Raw genomic sequence first — 20,933 nt, 5'->3', positions numbered from 1 at the left:
GTTTTGGTGGGTGCTTTTGGGGGGTCGGATTTGAACCCCCCCTACTAGCACATGTAGTAGTATATGTGGTAATATGTTGGAGTGATTGGAGAACAAGGGCAAGAGGATATGTGCTGTAGTGATCTAGATGTATTCCTCCAATCAATGTAGTGATCTGGTATATGTGCCCAGTACTCCAGTCAGATAATTAATATCTTAGATGTTAGTATGATGACCATAAATTACATTGTTTCGCAGCAACACACCAGGCTCTCCAGAGAACGCAAAATTTAATTAACTTCCAATAACATACAAAGTCCAAAAGTCCACAGATGATATAAAAGTCCAACAAAGTAATGTAGTGTCAAAGTCTCATCTCAGAGAATACATGTTCTGATCACTTCTAGATCTGTGCCTTCACGTGTTCATGCAGAGAATACATAGGGGTATCTTCTCTATCTGATAACCAGAAATTCCCAACATTATATATTGTTTCCTCTGAATAGCTCAGAATGTCATCTGTCATAGTAATTGTAGACTGAAAGGTGATTAAAGCGGGGGTTCCGCGGATTATCTCTTTTTTTTTTTGGCACTACCAGTGTGTCCCACTCCTTTAGCCGGCGTAATCAGTGTTCTCGAGGAAACGATATCTTATAAAAAGAAGCGATGGACGTTTCCATTTTAACTTTGGGCACTGTGAAGCCCACAGGGTATTCTTCCGGGATACGGCGAATGTGTTTCCATACCTAAAATGAACAATTCGTTGCCGCCCACGTCACATGACCCACTTGCCGAGTCACGTGAACGGCGAGATATCGCGGGATTACAGCACAGCGCGTCTCCTGGTATTCTCATGCCTCACTCCCAGGAGACAGCGCTGGTGGGGGAAAAGGAACATTCACGCCCACTCCCGCAGGGAATATTGAGTGACAGCACACAAACGGCAGCATTAGAAAGGTAAGGATCGAGATTTTTTTTAAAAAAACAACGGATTATTTATTGTCTATGGCTACCAGTTTGATTCAGCACAAGTCAAAGCTTAGGGTGAACCACCGCTTTAAGTTTAAACCAAACATTGAGATGTATCATTCTGGAGAGAAATGTACACAGCAGCACAGCTTTTGTTCCTGCCAGCTTACCGCCACATTGTGGATATAGGTGATGGAGTAATACACTATGGTAGCTCACCTTTTCCTAAGTAGATATTAGGATTAACTAGGTACAATATGTGATTAAGGATTGTTTCTCCTGATTAGTGCCAACCATTACCATTGTGGTGTTGTTCACAATGTGGTTTCTAGTAGACGACATGGGTTTGGCAATTTTGTATGTCTTTTGGTAATTGGGCATAGGTAGATTTAAAACGTATAAAACATTTAGACAATTTGAATTTTTACGGTATGAGGCATTATTCAGTATATTGATTGTCTATTGCAGTGTTTCTCGAACTTTGTCTTCTGGAGAGCAGAGAGAGGGCCCTGCAATAAGCACAGAGTGTGGCAGGTGGCATCTTTTTGATTTGAGGGTGAGGGGGGGTGCAAGAGGATATGTTTTGGGGGGTGCTTTTGGAGGGGTCGGATTTCAACCCCCCCTACTAGCACATATCCTCTTGCCCCTCTTCTCCCATCACTGTGTGTATACTTGTTACCTGCCCCCCTTTCCTGGTTACTGTGTCCCCCTTCTCTTTCCATAGAGTAAACTATGCACAGACCTCAGATATTCAGTGCGGCTCTTGCAGTGTAAGACCTCTCCTCCCCAATTCTCCTCTCTGTGTACATCAGAGCCCAGGAGGAGGATCCTCAGTGAGCTCTGTGTGGTGTGCAGGCTCATGGGGGAGAGATGCCAGTGAAGGCTGCTACAGAGGGCGATCGCAGCGTGAGGGGACCCGGCAAACCCTCAAGAGATGCAGGGAAGGTGTCCTGAGGGCCCGATGCTAGCGCGCCCCCCCACTTAATAGTCAGTCCGCCCCTGCCCACAGCACACCTGCAAATCTCTTGCGGCACACTATTGTGCCATGGCACACAGCTTGAGAATCACTGGTCTGTTGTCTTTAACCTCCTGCCACCCACATAACGCTTAAAAGACCACATGCCACAAATATGTGTCCATGGGCTCTACTAATGATCAGGAGCTGGTAAGACCATCTCCTGATCATGTGACCAGAATGACAGCCAATCACAGTGGTCGTGTTATCAGTCGGTCCTTCCCACCCCCTGGGTGTAAAGACCCTGCTAAAGCGACACTGGTGTTGGGCAGTTGTTGGGGCTTTAACAGAGGACCTAAACATCTGTGCCCTAAAAGGCAAGCAGAGTACAAAGGACTGGTCACCAGTATTGTTGGCGGCCTCTCCACAGCTGATCTTTTTCCCATTACTGACTTAAATCCAAACTCTATAAATGTTTTTTTATAGCGTAGTTACATTGGTCCAACTTTGACCATACCATTCTATACCTGTAGAACTGCAGTGTGAAAGCAGAGAATCACTGCAGTCTTCTGGGTCATGTGCCAGTACACAGGGGGCCGCTTGCTTGGCAACTTGTATATTACAAAGACTTCTGTTGATGGCAGTATGACGAAAAAATCCTATTTTCTTTCATACATCACAGGACAAGGTTAGGCTAATATTCATTACCTACTGGGATGTCCCAGAGCAATAGACTTGAGGGGAGGGAGACACCCAACAAAACAGCCATCAGACTTTAAATGTCAGCCTATAGTACACTTCGGCTTCTCTAACATCTACCTGATAACATTTTGTGAACGGATGTACTGGAGACCAGGTAGCAGCCCTACAAATCTGATCCACAGATACCTGATGGTGAAAAGCCCAGGAGGTTCCTACACCCCTGGTAGAATGAGCTCTGACCCTAAAAGGGAGGAGCCTTACGTTTCAGACCATAGGCCTGAATGACCAACTGGCGGACCCAATTGGCAATGGAAGCTGCCTGCCCCTTCTTGGGTCCTTCTGGTAAAACAAAAAAAAAAGAGTCTGATCCACAGATCTAGACAAATAAACTCTGACTGCCCAGACAACTTCCAAGGAATGCAGTCGCCTCTCTTCCGCTAAACTAGGCTGGGAGAAAAAAGAAGGCAAAACAATGTCCTTATTTATATGAAAGGCCGACACCACCTTTGGCAAGAAAGATGGAATAGGATGCAACACCACCTTGTCGTGGTGAAGGATTAGGATGCTTGACATCATCAAGACTGAGGAGGGCCCTGCCTTAGACATGAGGATGCCAAGGAACAGTCCACTGTTGGAGCATAAGGGAACACTGTCTGCCGGGGGAATGGTAAATCTTGCAAGTTAAATCTAAACAAGCACTGCAAGACCAGCTTCACAGCTTCTTCTCCCATATACTCTGTCAGACAGATGCCCCAGACATCATCAAGACGGATGGAGGGCCTATAGCTCTGCCGTGGATATGAAGATGGAACAGTTTACTGCTGGAGAATAAGAAAACACCATCTGCCAAAGGAGTGGAGAATATGGTAAGGTAACCTTAAACGAGCACTGCAAGGCTGGTTCCTGCAGCTTTTTCCCCCATATCCTCCATCAGTCAGACACCACACACATCAAGACTGATGTAATGTAGGGTCTATAGCAGTGGTCATCAACCCAGTCCTCAGGGCCCACTAACAGGCCAGGTTTGCAAGATAACTAAAATACATCATAGGGTGATATAATTTGCTGCTCAGTGATTGCAGTATTCTAGTCTGCATCGCCCCAAGGTAATACATGAAAATCTGGCCTGTTAGTGGGCCCTAAGGACAGGGTTGATGACCACTGGTCTATAGACCTGCATTGAACGTGAGGATGCCGAGGAACAGTCTACAGCTGGAGCGCAGGGAGTGCAACTGACAGGGGAGCAGAGGATTCGAAGATATTCCATTCCATGACATCACCAGCACATGCACTCTGGAGAAACAGCACACCGTGCCATTCCTTCAGAAGTCTGTGGCAGAAACCGTGACGTCATCGCAACTTGGCCAGTCAGATGGCTGGAGCCGAAAAACCCGTAAGGAAGACCGGGTGAAGATGGAAGCCCTGTCAGTGGTGACAGCACACCACTGGAGGGCTTCGTTTTAAGGCGAGTCTCTCATAATGTGCTAGTAAGCGATGCTTACTAGCACATTATGACATTGCCTTGCAGGGTGACTTTTTTGGAGTTGGGCTTTAATAAAGAAATCTGTTGCAGCAGGTAAACAAAGATCATATGAGACATTTTCTTCTTTGTGTCATGCTGCTCCTGGTTTAATGTTATTAAACAAGAGAGTGACAAGTTCATAGAGTTGTCAGGCAGATATATGGAGGTGCCAAAGGATTTGATGGCCCTCGTCACTGACAGAGTGAATACATGTGACAGTTGGAAGAGAGAGAAGAGTAATGGCTATGGAGAGACACTTCTCTGACATGCCCTATTCATCGTGTTGCCAACATTAACTTCTGTCATATCTACAGGCTGTCTGATTGCAGTAAATCACATTTATGCTATGGAGGGATCTGTATTTAAAAAGGACCACAAATCAGAATGAAACTAAATATATTTGACTAATCTACTGTGGGTAACATTTACTATTTTAAAGTCGGCACATCTGTACATAAGAATTAGATACAGGATGTGAGTGAGCCGACTTTCCTAGCAAAGTTGTCTTTTCCTTTTCCTGAAATCTGGTTGCTTTGAGAGACTTCAAGAAATTATAAAAAAAACAGAGGATGAGAAGAAAATGAGAAGAGGAAGGATGGAAGAAAAACAAAAAGATAAAGGAAAGAGGAGAAACAAGGAGGAGGAGGGAAGAAAAAGACAACGGAAGAAAGAAAATAAGGAACGAGAGAGAGACACATAGGAAGGTGTGAAAGAAGGGGAGAAAATAAAGGAAGAATAGAGGTAAGAAAGAAAGAGAGGGGGGAAGTAAAGAGGGGGGAGAGAAAGAGAGAGAGGAGGAGAGAGGGGGGAAGAGAGAGAGGAGAGAGAGAGAGAGAGAGGAGAGAGAAAAAGAGGGGAGGGGGAGAGAGAGAGAGAGAGAGAGAGAGAGAGAGAGAGAGAGAGAGAGAGAGAGAGAGAGAGAGAGAGAGAAAGAAAAAGAGGGGAGGGGGAGAGAGAGAAAAAAAAGAGGGGAGGGGGAGAGAGAGAGAAAGAAAAAGAGGGGAGGGGGAGAGAGAGAAAGAAAAAGAGGGGAGGGGGGGAGGGAGAGAGAGAGAGAGAGAGAGAGAGAGAGAGAAAGAAAAAGAGGGGAGGGGGAGAGAGAGAGAGAAAGAAAAAGAGGGAGGTGGGAGAGAGAGAGAGAGAAAAAGAGAGAGAGAGAGAAAGAAATAGAGAGGGGGGAGAGAAAGAGGGAGGGGAGAGAGAAAGAGGGAGGGGAGAGGGGGAGATAAAGAGGGAGGGGAGAGAGAGAGAGAGAGAGAGAGAGAGAGAGAGAGAGAGAGAGAGAGAGAGAAGGGGAGAGAAAAAGAGGGACACTCACTTCCAGAGACTCTCCGCTCTCATCCTGGACTTCAATTCTACAGCAAGAGGGAGAGGAGACAGAGAAAAAGGGAGGGGAGACAGAGAAAGAGGGAGGGGAGACAGAGAAAGAGGGAGGGGAGACAGAGAAAGAGGGAGGGGAGAGAGAGCGAGAGGTAAGGAGGGCAATAGAGAGAGAGAGAAAGAGAGAGAGAGTGGGGTAGGGGGAGAGAGAGAGGGGAGAGCTGGGATGGGATGGAATGGAAGAGAGAAGGGAAGATGGAGGACAGGGAGGAAGGGAGAGAGAGAGAGAGAGAGAGAGAGAGAGAGAGAGAGAGAGAGAGAGAGAGAAATAAGAACAAAAGAAAGGGGTAAAAATAGAGGGGAAGAAAGAGAGAAGACAGGAGGTGATATGGCAGAGAGAGAGAGACAGGGGATAAAGGAGGGAAGAGAGAGAGGGGATGGAAAAATAAAAGGAGAGAGAAGGAAGAGATGAAGAATGAGGGGGGAAGAGGGAAGTTAGGAAGGTAAGAAAGGGAGGGGGTAGGAAAGAAGACAGATGAGAGGGAGAGAGAGGGGGTAGTAAATCGAGAGATGGGAAGAAGGCAGGACGAAATTGAGATGTTGGGAAGGAAGGAAAGCGGAAGGGGAAGAAGAATGGTATAGTATGGGAAGGAAAGCAGGGAGAGTATGCGGAAGAAGAAAGGAAGGAGGGAAGGGGAGAGAAGAAGAAGAATAAGAAAGGGAAAAAAAGGAGGGAGGGAAGGAATGATGGAAGGCGGAGGGATAGAAATAAGTGAAAATTAAGGCAGCTAGAGTGAAGGAGAGAAGGTATGGAGGGAAAAGAGATTGAGGGAAAAATGGAGGGTGGGAAGGGAGAGAGAAGGGAAGAGGCAAGGGAGGAGCCAGGTAAGAAGGTAAGGGAACAAAAAAAAAAAAAAGGAAAGAGAAGAAAAAAAGAAAAAGAAAGGTGGTAGTTATTTACTGGTTCTCAATCAGCAGTTTGAGCAGCCCAGGAGGTATTTCTCAAAGGTTCAGGATATAGGAGAGTTTTACATATTTTACCAAATCACACATCACATAAGAGATTTTGATCAGCCAGCTTCTTTAGCAATAACCTTTTATTACTTGTCATCCTTGTGGAGGAGACCATTTGCCTTTGCTCAGAAAACCTTTACAGACGTTTGAGCCAATTAGCTGATCAGAGGGTGATACCATGAGTCTACAATATTGAACTTTTTCACAATATTCTAATTTTATGAGATACTGAAATGTGGGGTTTCACCAGCTGTAAGCTGTAAAAGTCAAAATTAAAGGAAAGAAATGCTTGAAATGTATCACTCTGTGTGCAATGAATCTATTGCCGCGTACACACGATCATTTTTCGGCATGAATGAAAACGTTGTTTTTAAAAACGTCTTTTAAAATGATGGTGTGTAGGCTGCACATCGTTTTTCAGTTTCTGAAAAACGACAAAAAAAAAAATTCGAACATGCTGCATTTTTTAACGTCGTTTTAAAAAATTTTGTTTTTCGGGTTGTAAAAAATTATCGTGTGTGCGCTAAAACTAAGTTTTAAACCCGCACATGTTTAGAAGCAAGTTATGAGATGGGAGCGCTCGTTCTGGAAAAGCTACCATTCATAATAATAATAATGCTTACACTTATATAGCGCCAATTACAGCGGTGCCGCTGTGTCTAAGCGCTGATAATGGTTGTCATTATTACCCAACTCAATGGTACTCATTTTACCGACCTCGGAAGGATGAAAGGCTGAGTGGACCCAGGGCCGGTACAAGGCAGGGGCGGAAGGGTCGGCTGCCCTGAGCGCTACCATTTGCGGGCAGGAGGGGGGCGCAGGTGAAGTGCCGCCAGTGTGCTTTACTGTACACACTAGCCGGCGCCACTAGTAGTCATCTGTAACTTACTGCTGTTATGTGCTGAGTGCGCTCCTGCACCCAGCACAAGCCTACACAGTCCACACCAGCCATACCTGTCAGCGCTGCTCCTTCTCTCCCCCTATGAAGGGGATTTGTAGTCCCGTCCCAGCAGCGTGACATCACTCACAGCCGGAGGTGGGATAGGAGGAGAGGAGAGAGCTGCTGCTGAAACTGCGGGAGGAGCCGCTGAGGAGGAACCAGCAGAAGTTTAGTAAGTTCCGTGTGTGTGTATCACCAGGACTTTTCCCCCTCTGGCAGCCCTCTCCTCTCCTGGCTTTTCTCTGTTAGCTCTGGGCACTCACTGCTGCTCTCGAGCACAATTCTGCTCCCAGCACTGTAAGCTAGTGATTCCAGAGGCAGCTCGTCCCTGCTTGCTGCCACTACTGATACATTGCAGCATGAAGCCGAGGAGCTCTGAAACTCCTCCTCAGCTCTGTGCTACAGGCAGCAGGCAGAGCTCTCTGTACTCAGCTGAAGTAAGAAAAAAAAGCCTGTGCATACCATAGAGAGTGGTGGTCGTCAGAAGAGGTGAGGGGCTGCCAAAGCCTGAGGTGCAGAGAGGAGTGCACTGTAAAGGTGTGGGGGAGGGGGAATATGTGCTGACTGAGAGAGAGAACAGTGAAAAAGGGGGGGGGGGGGGTTTAGCAGAGAGAAGAGCTGGGGGGATGTGTGCAGAGGGGGGATCTGGGGGGATTTGTACATGGAGGAGATCTGGGGGGATTTGTACATGGAGGAGATCTGGGGGGATGTGTGCAGAGGGGGATTTGTGCAGAGGGGGGATCTGGAGGGATTTGTACATGGAGGAGATCTGGGGGGATTTGTGCAGAGGGGGGGATCTGGAGGGATTTGTACATGGAGGAGATCTGGGGGGATGTGTGCAGAGGGGGATCTGGGGTGATTTGTACAGAAAGGAGAGCTGGGGAATCTATGCAGAGAGGGGATCTGGAGGGATTTGTACATGGAGGAGATCTGGGGGGATTTGTGCAGAGGGGGGATCTGGAGGGATTTGTACATGGAGGAGATCTGGGGGGATGTGTGCAGAGGGGGGATCTGGGGGGATTTGTGCAGAGGGGGGATCTGGAGGGATTTGTACATGGAGGAGATCTGGGGGGATGTGTGCAGAGGGGGGATCTGGGGGGATTTGTGCAGAGGGGGGATCTGGGGGGATTTGTGCAGAGGGGGGATCTGGAGGGATTTGTACATGGAGGAGATCTGGGGGGATTTGTGCAGAGGGGGGATCTGGGGGGATTTGTGCAGAGGGGGGATCTGGGGGGATTTGTGCAGAGGGGGGATCTGGAGGGATTTGTACATGGAGGAGATCTGGGGGGATGTGTGCAGAGGGGGGATCTGGGGGGATTTGTGCAGAGGGGGGATCTGGAGGGATTTGTACATGGAGGAGATCTGGGGGGATGTGTGCAGAGGGGGGATCTGGGGGGATTTGTGCAGAGGGGGGATCTGGAGGGGTTTGTACATGGAGGAGATCTGGGGGGATGTGTGCAGAGGGGGATCTGGGGGGATGTGTGCAGAGGGGGGATCTGGGGGGATTTGTGCAGAGGGGGGATCTGGAGGGATTTGTACATGGAGGAGATCTGGGGGGATGTGTGCAGAGGGGGATCTGGGGTGATTTGTACAGAAAGGAGAGCTGGGGAATCTATGCAGAGAGGGGATCTGGAGGGATTTGTACATGGAGGAGATCTGGGGGGATTTGTGCAGAGGGGGGATCTGGAGGGATTTGTACATGGAGGAGATCTGGGGGGATGTGTGCAGAGGGGGGATCTGGGGGGATTTGTGCAGAGGGGGGATCTGGAGGGATTTGTACATGGAGGAGATCTGGGGGGATGTGTGCAGAGGGGGATCTGGGGTGATTTGTACAGAAAGGAGAGCTGGGGAATCTATGCAGAGAGGGGATCTGGAGGGATTTGTACACGGAGGAGATCTGGGGGGATTTGTGCAGAGGGGGGATCTGGAGGGATTTGTACATGGAGGAGATCTGGGGGGATGTGTGCAGAGGGGGGATCTGGGGGGATTTGTGCAGAGGGGGGATCTGGAGGGATTTGTACATGGAGGAGATCTGGGGGGATTTGTGCAGAGGGGGGGATCTGGAGGGATTTGTACACGAAGGAGATCTGGGGGGATTTGTGCAGAGGGGGGATCTGGAGGGATTTGTACATGGAGGAGATCTGGGGGGATGTGTGCAGAGGGGGGATTTGTTCAGAGGGGGGATCTGGAGGGATTTGTACATGGAGGAGATCTGGGGGGATTTGTGCAGAGGGGGGATCTGGGGGGATTTGTGCAGAGGGGGGATCTGGAGGGATTTGTACATGGAGGAGATCTGGGGGGATTTGTGCAGAGGGGGGGATCTGGAGGGATTGGTACATGGAGATCTGGGGGGATGTGTGTGTACCACTGCTGCTGCCCTCGAGCCCTTGAGCACAATTCTGCTCCATAGAGACTGGTGACCGTCAGAAGAGGTGAAGGATTGCCAAAGCCTGAGGTTGTGCAGAGAGGAGTGCACTGTAACGGTGTGGGGGAATATGTGCTGAGAGAGGCACAGATAGTCACAACGGCGACGATAATTGGGGGGTTTGCCTCCTTCGCCCTGGGCACCAAATGACCTTGTCCCAGCACTGAGTGGACCCCTATCTTACCAGCATAATGGAGTAAGCACATTCATCACGCTGTAACAGACAGAAAAGCGCGAATCGTCTTTTACTAACAAGGAATCAGCTAAAGCAGCCCAAAGGCGAATGGAACTTCCCCTTTAGAGTGCCGTCACGCGCTTTGTTCATAATTTTTTTAAAACGTCGTTTTTTAATGATGAAGTTGGAAAAACTTCGTTTTTTGGACAGGATGAAAAACAACGTTTTCTTTCATGCCGAAAAATGATCGTGTGTACGCGGCATTACTTTTTGATGATATTCTAATTGTATGAGATGCACCTGTATGCGTGGTCTCGGAAGAAGGCCCACCTCCATGGCACCGCATTATATGTGGACAACAGTGGTGACGGGTTAAATGTCATTATATAAGAAGTAAGACACACAAAAACAAACCATTTTTACTTTGTACAGGGGAAATTTAATAAACTATTCAACGGTTTTCCTTTCAGATTTACAGTATTATTGGACAAAAAGCACATGCCTCTTGTGTATTTTCTTTTTTTCATTGAGAACATCCATTAATTGGAAAGTGACTAAAATGTACATGTAACCATGTTGAGGAGAATACTTCACAATCATTGTAATAAATTTACAAAATATAATTAACATATACCGTCAATTTCCTTCAAATGTTAAAAATCTTATTATCGAGAATCGAGATCAATGCTTTTGATTGGCTTGAACAGATAAACTTTTGTTGAAAGGGTTTTTAATAAATAACCATAAATTTGCATTTTTAACAAAATCTTAGTTTACGATAAACTTAGGTACTCGGTGACTCTGGTAGAACTACAAGGCCCAGCAGGCGTTATGAACAAAAATAACAACAACAAAAAAAAAGATAAAAGTTTGGTCCTTGGATAAGTGGCATTCACAAGTGGTTCTTGTAAGACGTTTAGTCATAACTTTATGCACTCTTACTGGGCCTAGAAACGATTCCAATTCTACAAAAAGCATCCTAGGAATGTAGAAGAATTGTGGGACGTGCCACGGGACAAAGAGTGACCAGCCACCGACTCTAGAGTCATGCTGCTAAAGACATAACCTACACAGCAGCCATAAATACAAACACCAACAGGGCAAAGGTTTGACAAGATGGCTTGAGTTCTTGATCGCCGTCAGGCCTGCATGTTTGGCATGTGTACGTGGTGATTGGAGACCCGGGCTCGCCCATTCCACTCAGAGAGGATGCCATCTTGAAAGATTAAGTTCTTGGAAGGCAGTGGTACTCCAGCCTCGGTCATGCCTGGTTGTCCCATCAGGCTTGATGTTCCAGTCTCTGAGGGATACTCCATGGCAGATCCGATCTCCTATGAAAAGTAAACAAACGGATTCAGTCAAGTTGTATATGCACAACTGATAAGCTGTCAAATCTGGTCAGCAGGTCCAGTCATTTTAAGCCTGTGGGATAGATTTTCACCTTAAAGTTGAACTCCAGAAATTCAGCCACTTTGTACAATGTGCTGGATTACTATAGGTTAACCACTTAAGCCCCAGACGATTTGGCTGGCCAATGACCAGGCCACTTTTTGAGATTCAGCACTGTGTCGCCTTAACTGACAATTGCGCGGTCGTGCGACGTGCCTCCCAAACGAAATTGGCGTCCTTTTTTTCCCACAAATAGAGCTTTCTTTTGGTGGTATTTGATCATCTCTGCTGTTTTTATTTTTTGCGCTATAAACAAAAATAGAGCGAAAATTTTGAAAAAAAAAAATTGCAATATTTTATACTTTTTGCTATATGCCCAAAAAATATATAAAAAATTAATTTTTTCCTCAGTTTAGGCCGATATGTATTCTTCTACATACCATTGGTAAAAAAAAAAAAAATTGCAATAAGCGTTTATTGATTGGTTTGCGCAAAAGTTATAGGGCCAGATTCACCTAGAAGTGTGGCGGCGTAACGTATCGTAGATACGTTACACCGCTGCAAGTTTTCATCGCAAGTGCCTGATTCACAAAGCACTTGCAATGAAAACCTACGCTGGCGGCCTCCGGCGTAAGCCCACGTAATTCAAATGGGTGTGTGCCATTTAAATTAGGCGCGCTCCCGCGCCGGACGTACTGCGCATGCTCCGTTTTGAAATTCCCGCCGTGCTTTGAGCGAAGTGACGTCATTTTTTTGAACGGCGACGTGCGTAACGTACTTTCATATTCCCGGACGTCTTACGCAAAAAATAAAAAAAATTGAAATTCGACGCGGGAACGACGGCCATACTTTAACATGGCTCGTCTAAATTTAAGCCATGTTAAACCAGCCGTAACTTTGCGACGGGAAAAAACGACTAGCGACGACGTAACGAACGCGAAAACCTTTGTGGATAGCCGTAAAAGCTCATTTGCATACCCAACGCTGGAAAACGACGCAAACTCCACCCAGCGGCGGCTGAAGTATTGCAGCCTAAGATCCGAAGGCGTACGAAGCCGTAAGCCTGTCGGATCTTAGCCAAAAGCCGTCGTATCTTGTTTGTGAATCACAAATTAAGATACGACGCGGCAAATTTGAAAATACGCCGGAGTATCAGTAGATACTCCGGCGTATTTCTTCTGTGAATCTGGCCCAGAGTTTTCTTTTGGTGGTATTTGATCATCTCTGCTGTTTTTATTTTTTGCGCTATAAACAAAAATAGAGCGACAATTTTGAAAAAAAAATTGCAATATTTTTTACTTTTTGCTATAATAAATATGCCCAAAAAATATATAAAAAATGAATTTATTCCTCAGTTTAGGCCGATACGTATTCTTCTACATATCATTGGTAAAAAAAATCAAAAAAAAATCGCAATAAGCGTTTATTGATTGGTTTGCGCAAAAGTTAGAGCGTCTACAAAATAGGAGATAGTTTTGTGGCATTTTTGTGAAAACTATTTTTTTTACTAGTAATGGCGGCGATCATCGATTTTTATCGTGATTGCGACATTATGGCGGACACATCGGACACTTTTGACATCAATTTGAGACCATTGTCATTTTTACAGCAATCAGTGCTATAAAAATGCACTGGTTACTGTATAAATGACACGGGCAGCGAAGGGGTTAACCTGTAAGGGATTCTAACTGTTAAGGGGCGTGGCTACGAGTGACACGTCACTGATCGCTGTTCCCGATGACGATCAGTGACATGTCACTAGGAAGAACAGGGAGATGTTGTGTTTACACTGACATCTCACCGTTCTTCAGCTCCGTGACATGATCGCGGGACACTGGGGGACATCGAGGGCACGCCGGCGGCGGCACACGCGCAACCACACGGCGGCAAATTAAAGGGGACGTACCTGTATACCCATTTGCCCAGCCGTGCCATTCTGTCGACGTAAACGATCGTGCGGTGGTCCTTAAGCGGTTAAGTCCAACAAGGTGCATAGAACGTGAGGTGCAAGAAAAAAAGGCCAACGATGCACGCCCGGCGACAAAGTGCTAGGTTTAGAAAACACAGCCCAAGTGATAGGTGATGTGCCAATCTCCAAAGGAGTGCAGGAAATACCAGTAAATAAATAGAAATGGTAAAATCCTAGAAGCAGCTATTTAAACAAAATGGAAGACCATTTAAAAGTAAAAAAACAAGTATCAAATATAAAAGAATCAAATAATTCAAAAATGATAAAACAGCGCTAAAAAGAGTGGTTTAAAATAGCTCGTGAAGGAGCTTAAAAGAGGATTTGCAACAGTGATGCGTGGAGTGATCACTTGAAAGGTGTTAAGTGCACCCCACACCAATCAGATGAGTGCACCCAAAGAGAACTGAAACTGTGGAATATCTCCCCTAAAGGGGTAGAGCTTACCACGGCCAGGAACAGTATGTGTTAATGGTCCCTTGAATACATCACTCTCAGTCCTCAAATACTGTCACGGATGGTCATAGGGGGACACATGGAATGAGACAGATAGACAAGGTACAAATAATAGTGCAGTAATCTAAAAATCAGAGCACCCTATGTGTAATAAGTAAATCCCCTATGGTAATGCCCGTACAGAGAAATCACTTGTAAATGAGCCAAATAGATAGGTAAGCAGAGTGATATCACCGCAGTCACCGCCGTCCTTTCAACGCCAGAGGCCGCACTGGTCCTATGGAGCGTGGTGCTGTGATCGTCGAATCCGGCTGGTCGGCTGTGGAACGCAACTCTGCTTCCTTGTTGCGCTGTTGTAGCCACGCCCTGACGCGTTTCGTCACTTCCGACTTCGACAGAGGGCGCCCTCTGTCAAAGTCGGAAGTGACGAAATGCGTCAGGGCGTGGCTACAACAGCGCAACAAGGAAGCAGAGTTGCGTTCCACAGCCGACCAGCCGGATTCGACGATCACAGCACCACGCTCCATAGGACCAGTGCGGCCTCTGGCGTTGAAAGGACGGCGGTGACTGCGGTGATATCACTCTGCTTACCTATCTATTTGGCTCATTTACAAGTGATTTCTCTGTACGGGCATTACCATAGGGGATTTACTTATTACACATAGGGTGCTCTGATTTTTAGATTACTGCACTATTATTTGTACCTTGTCTATCTGTCTCATTCCATGTGTCCCCCTATGACCATCCGTGACAGTATTTGAGGACTGAGAGTGATGTATTCAAGGGACCATTAACACATACTGTTCCTGGCCGTGGTAAGCTCTACCCCTTTAGGGGAGATATTCCACAGTTTCAGTTCTCTTTGGGTGCACTCATCTGATTGGTGTGGGGTGCACTTAACACCTTTCAAGTGATCACTCCACGCATCACTGTTGCAAATCCTCTTTTAAGCTCCTTCACGAGCTATTTTAAACCACTCTTTTTAGCGCTGTTTTATCATTTTTGAATTATTTGATTCTTTTATATTTGATACTTGTTTTTTCCAACAAGGTGCATGCCAATGTGAACCAGAGCTAAAGAATATCAGAATTCACCTCAAAGGTCAACAAGTTTTAAGCCAAGTTTTTCAGCACATTTTTTTTGTGCTGAAAATGCCCCCCTCGGCTTAGACTCGAGTCACCTTTTTGCGCCTTATCTCCCGGAATTTGGGGACCCGGTACCGGCCGGCCGTAGGTCCTCTGGACCCGAAACTTGGCACACATGTAGCCCCATTTCTCCTCTACAAGTGTGCAAAGTTTTTTGTCCGGGGGAACTGGGGAGCACCAATTTTTCAAAGTCTGGCATCCCTTCCATAGACTCCCATGTTAAACGTCAGTCTAGTCATGGACACAGTGAGGCATGCAGATGGACACAGTGAGGCATGCACATGGGCCCAGTAAGGCATGCAGATGGACACAGTGAGGCATGGACACAGTGAGGCATGCAGATGGACACAGTGAGGCATGCAGATGGACACAGTGAGGCATGCAGATGGACACAGTGAGGCATGGACACAGTGAGGCATGGACACAGTGAGGCATGCACATGGGCCCAGTGAGGCATGCAGATGGACACCCTAGGCTTATACTCGAGTCAATACGTCTTGCCAGTTTTTTGTGGTAAAATTAGGTGCCTCGGTTTATATTTGGGTTGGCTTATACTCGAGTATATACGGTATATTACCAATTTAGATATCACTCGAGTTCTAGCTATGCTACAGTCCGGTGTCTAGGAGAACAGAATGGATGGTAAAGGCTAAATATTTGATGATGAAGAGAATAGAAGAGCTTACCTGCAGCGATTGCACAAAGCTGAGGACTTTCAAAGCCAGTTTTCGGCTGGAATGGAGGAGATGCTGAAGGCTGTAAGAGACACAGTGAGCGCAAGAAAAAGCTATTATTCCACATAAACCTTCATCTCGTCTTTAAATGTGCCACAATAAAACATGCCCATGTGCAGTATGGGACAAGCTTGGTAATTTCAACATAAGTCAGCAGCAAAAGGTTATGTTATGTGACGCACTATTACTGAACGGTGGACAGCAGTGAGGGTGGGGGAGGGGCGGGGGGCTTTACCTGTCTTTGCTGCACAGGCCGTGACCAGCAATCTTCTTGCACACGGTTTGATTGAGTCTGGAGCCGAACAGAGGGATTCCATAACACAGTTCCAGCGGGACCCAGTCTGACTCCACAGCTGGTACTACAAGGAATGCAGTCCATTAATGATCACTGTTCACAAATGTTAGGAAGAATATCACATCATTTGGTTATTTTCTTAGTAAAAAGGGAACAAACTTAAAGGGGTTGTAAAGGTTCATTTTTTTTTTAAATAACAAACATGTCATACCACTGTGCGGTTCGTTTTGCACAGAGTGGCCCCGCTCCCCCTGTTCTGGGGTCCCTCGGCGGCTTTCTCGGCTCATCCCCGCAATAGCTAACCCCCTCAGGGAAGCTCTCTCCCGAGGGGGTTAGCTTTCGGGCGTGCTCCCGTCTCATACACTAGGCGTCCGCGTTATTGGATTTGATTGACAGCAGAGGGAGCCAATGGCTGCACTGCTATAAATCTATCCAATCAACGCCAAGACTCCGTGGAAGAATAGGACACTGGGGACGAGCCGATCAGGTGAACGGGCTCAGGTAAGCAAAGAATGCATTAAGGTGAAAAAACACGAACCTTTACAACCCCTTTAAAAGCCGAGCTCTGGCCCAAAAAAGTAAACATGGGTGTTCTTCTCAGATTTCCAGATATCCGTATATTCAGGATATAATGCGTGTTTTGTCTAGGGTTAGGCAACCTCTGGATTCCAGCTATGGTGGATCTACAAGTCCCATGAAGCCATTGCAAAGACTGACAGCCACAGGCAGGTATCCAGGGGCAAAGGCCTGTTAGGATTTGTAGTCTCACCACAACTGGGGTGCTTAGGTTGCTTACCCCTGGTATAGGAGAATCTATTAGAAAAAAATTGATTTACCCAATTTTTTTCTCTGTAAGGGAGAAGAGGTCCATCACCTTAAAACACTAGCAAAACAAGGACTTATGGAATGGGGTAAGGTTATAGAGGGACACCCAGGCTATGAAGGAAGACACTGCTCCAGGTGAGGCATTGACAGCCTTGTGTTGTCCACACGTGGGTGCTCACCAGGGTTTGCCACCACAACACTGTATCACCAAAATAAATGAGCACACACAACATCATTGGGGCAGATTCAGATACCTGATACGCCGTTGTATCTCTGAGATCCGACGGTCGGATCTATGCGACTGATTCATAGAATCAGGTTCCGCATAGATCTCCCTAAGATCCGCCAGGTGTAAGTGACTTACACCAGTGGTCATCAACCCTGTCCTGCAGGGCCCACTAACAGGCCAAGTTTGCAAGATAATTGCAGGACAGGGTTGATGAACACTGACTTACACCGTCGGATCTTAGGCTGCAATCTACCGCTGGCCGCTAGGTGGCATTTCGTGTTTTACTCGCGCCGAATATGCAAATGAGGAGATCCGCCGATTCAGAAACGAACGCCCGCCGCTTTTTTTTTACGTCGTTTTCGTTCGGCTTTTTCCGGCGGATAGTTACCCCTGCTATGTGCGGCGTATCCTATGTTAAGTATGGCCGTCGTTCCCGCGCCAAGTTTTGAATTGTTACGTCGTTTGCGTAAGTCGTTCGTGAATACGGATGGACGTAATTTACGTTCACGACGAAACCAATGACGTCCTAGCGACGTCATTTGGAGCAATGCACGCTGGGAAATTTAGCCGGCGGCGCATGCGCAGTTAAATCAGCGCGGGGAAGTGCCTGATTTAAATACTACACTCCCCCTAGCCGTGGAATTTGAATTCCGCCGGGGGATTTACGATCCGCCAGCGCAACTTTCGAGGCAAGTGCTTTATAAATGCAGCACTTGCCTCAAAAACTTGCGCTGGCGGATCGTAAATAAGATAGATCCGCTGATCTACCTGAATCTGCCCCCGTATGAACAATTTATTGCCTCGATCTTCAAAGACAGACAGCACATAACAGGACACAGAGTAGCTGCTGCAGATGCGTTTCACACAAAGTTGTGCTTAATCATAACCATCCTTAAAAGCTCTCTCCATGGGTTCTCAGTTGCTTAACCCTATACAAAACACGCATTATATCCTGAATATACGGATATCTGGAAATCTGAGAATAACACACATGTTAACTTTTTTTGGGCCAGAGCTCAGCTTTTAAAGGGCTTGTAAAGGTTCGTGTTTTTTCACCTTAATGCATCCTTTGCTTACCTGAGCCCGTTCACCTGCTCGGCTCGTCCCCGGTGTCCTATTCTCCACAGAGTCTTGGCGTTGATTGGATAGATTGATAGCACTGCTGTCAATCAAATCCAATGATGTGGGCGCCGAGCCGAGTCATACATTTGGCGTCTATGGACGCCGAGTGTATGACACAGAAGTGCGCCCGCAAGGTAACCCCCTCGGGAGAGAGCTTCTTAGAGGAGACTACCTAATGCGAGGTGGGGCCGCGAGAGCGACCGTGGGACCCCAGAAGAGGAGGATCGGGGCCACTCTGTGCAAAATGAACTGTACAGTGGAGGTAAGTACAATATGTTTGTTATTTAAAAAAAAAAAAAAAACTCGAAGCTATAGTGTCACTTTAAATCGCGCCATGCATGGACCGAAAATCAGCCGGTTCCTGCGGGGAGCGGACGAATTTCGATCCAAGTATGGGCAGGGTGGTTGTACAGATGTCAATCCAATGACTGATTTTTGTATACCTGCCTTGTCGGATTTTTGCCGACAGCACTGATCAGCGTAAAGTCTCCCTGCCATTAGAATACAAAAGCTCAGCGGGGAGGATTCCCCAATTCACACTGAATGTGTGGATGGGAAAATCGAGTCATTGGTAATGGAGAAAGTAGAGTCTGGTTGAACAAAAAAATAAAATAAAATCTATCATCTATGTGCTTGCCTAAGGCCGGGCATACAGGGTTTGAATCTCGGCCCGTTCAGCAGAAACCGGCCAGGATCCAAACCGTTATTGGGCAGGCTGAATGTACCAAGTTGATCCATCAATCAACTTGGGTTTAACCAGCCTGACGTATGTGCTTCCGATCATCGCAAGCGGCTGCTATAGCCCCTAGCGATAATCAATGTCTTCTCCAGCTTGTCCCCGTCCCCCTGTTGGGAGAAGACAATTGCTGGTTCTCCTGTCAGCACTGACTGTGTTAATGGGAAAATCTTGATTTTTTTTTCCTCATATCTGTTATAGGCTGGATCTCCTGAAGTCATTCATGCTGGAGGGGTATCAGGGGCCCAAAACTGCCTGTATATGTGCAGCTTTACGGTCACACAAGACTCACATTTTATGTAAGACTCATAAAGTGTTTTGATCTGATATTTACCATCGATGGCCTTCTGTCCCAGGTCTGCAGCTGCTTCTTCTACAACAAGCTCGAATGATTCTGTGCTACCATTTACATCAGGGCCCAGCACCAGGCCAGATTCATCTGTATTAGACACAATAGCAAGAAGAATAATATGAGAAATCACTCTATAAACTGTAAAAAAAAAAAAAATATTAAAAAGGCAATATCATGGACCAGAATTAGTTTCCCTGTCGTGGTTTTACTGCCCACCTAAAGTGTAAAATACCGCCAAAAGGAGGCTGTTCACACGCCGTGGTGCTTTGCGCAGCAACAAAGACAAATTTAACGCAGCGAAACGAGTTGACAGGCAGCACCGCCTGTCAAAAATAAGCCATTTAAAGGATCACTAAAGGAAAATATTTTTTAAGCTAAATAGCTTCCTTTACCTTACTGGTTTTATGTCCTCATTGTTCGTTTTTGCTTTGAAGTAGCTGTAATTCTGCTGTGATCTCCACACTTCCTGGTTGTCTGGCTCCTTATGAAAAAACTCATGGGAACTTCTCACTGTGGTCTAAGCGGTGTGTCTAAAACTCCTCAGAACCAATCAGATTCATTTTAAAAACAAAACACTGCCCTGGATTTGTTTGTTTTTGTTCTGTGGGTCTCTTTACTTCACAGAAACATGAAACCAGTTTAAAAACGAAAGTGAAACTGTAGGTACATTATATGATTGAATTTAATCTATTTTTAATCATTTTTAAAAGGAATCAGTTAACTTTTAGGTCTCTATATCCTGTAAACAGTCATTTCAGCAAAAAACAGTCGTCTCGCATTTGTGGTGTATTACCCCGTTGTAAATTACCATTTGGCATTAAAAAAAAAGGCATTTATTTAGAAGGTGAATGCCTGACGGTAGAGCTGCACGATTCTGGGAAAAGATGAGAATCACATTTTTTTTGCTTAGAATAAAGATCACCATTCTCTCACGATTCTTGCAGCGCAACATCATCTTTCACATTATACAAAAAAAAAAAATTGGGATAGCCTTACTATTTTTGTTTTGTTTTTGTATTCATTAAAGTGCATTTTCTTCCAAAAAGATTGCATTTGAAAGTCCACTGCGCAAATACAGAGTGACATAAAATATTGGGACAACCGCCATTTTATTCTCTAGGGTCTTTGATAAATATATATATACACAATGTTTGGGCATTCTAAGTAATTTTCTATCAAAAAATACTGATTTTAACTTGAAACCAACGATGTTTTTCTCTACGTGATTCTTGTCAAGCTTGCCTTGCATACACACGATCGTGAAAAAAAAAACACTCGAGCAAAGCGTGGTGACGTACAACACGTTTTGCTAATCTCATGTTACTGCATGTTAAGTAAAAGTTTGGTGAGAGACGATTCACGCTTTTCAGTCTGTTACAGCGTGACGAATGTGCTATCTCCATTACAAATGCTAGTTTTACCAGAACGAGTCTCATAACTTGCTTCTGAGCATGCACGTTTTTTTCCCGTCAAAGCCTACACACGACCGTTTTTCACGGCGTGAAAAATGTCGAAAAAAATGCTCTGGAGCAAACACACGATCGTTTTTAATGACCAATTAAAAAAACTGAATTTTTCGCGTCATGGAACCTGATTGGTTTATAAGCACAGCTGCACCAGATTTCACACTCTCCAGTTTTAGTAAATCAACCCTTAAAGCCCCTTTCACACGTGTACTACCTG

General features: G+C 46.0%; 1 protein-coding gene across 1 annotated transcript in view; it reads right to left on the bottom strand.

Annotated features, from left to right (window-relative positions):
- Positions 1 to 10,417: 10,417 nt before the first annotated feature.
- FAM91A1 (family with sequence similarity 91 member A1) overlaps positions 10,418 to 20,933 on the bottom strand; it is a 121,744-nt gene continuing 111,228 nt past the window's right edge. The window contains exons 21-24 of the mRNA XM_040354932.1: positions 19,233 to 19,337; positions 15,927 to 16,050; positions 15,644 to 15,713; positions 10,418 to 11,332 (exon numbers count right to left, since the gene is read on the bottom strand). Of these exons, the coding sequence (XP_040210866.1) occupies positions 11,141 to 11,332; positions 15,644 to 15,713; positions 15,927 to 16,050; positions 19,233 to 19,337 (491 nt within the window). The 3' untranslated portion in view covers positions 10,418 to 11,140. The remainder of the gene's footprint in view (positions 11,333 to 15,643; positions 15,714 to 15,926; positions 16,051 to 19,232; positions 19,338 to 20,933) is intronic.

The sequence above is a fragment of the Rana temporaria genome, chromosome 5, assembly GCF_905171775.1.
Source record: "Rana temporaria chromosome 5, aRanTem1.1, whole genome shotgun sequence".
NCBI classification, from domain to species: domain Eukaryota; kingdom Metazoa; phylum Chordata; class Amphibia; order Anura; family Ranidae; genus Rana; species Rana temporaria.
This window is presented reverse-complemented; position numbering and strand designations above follow the sequence as displayed.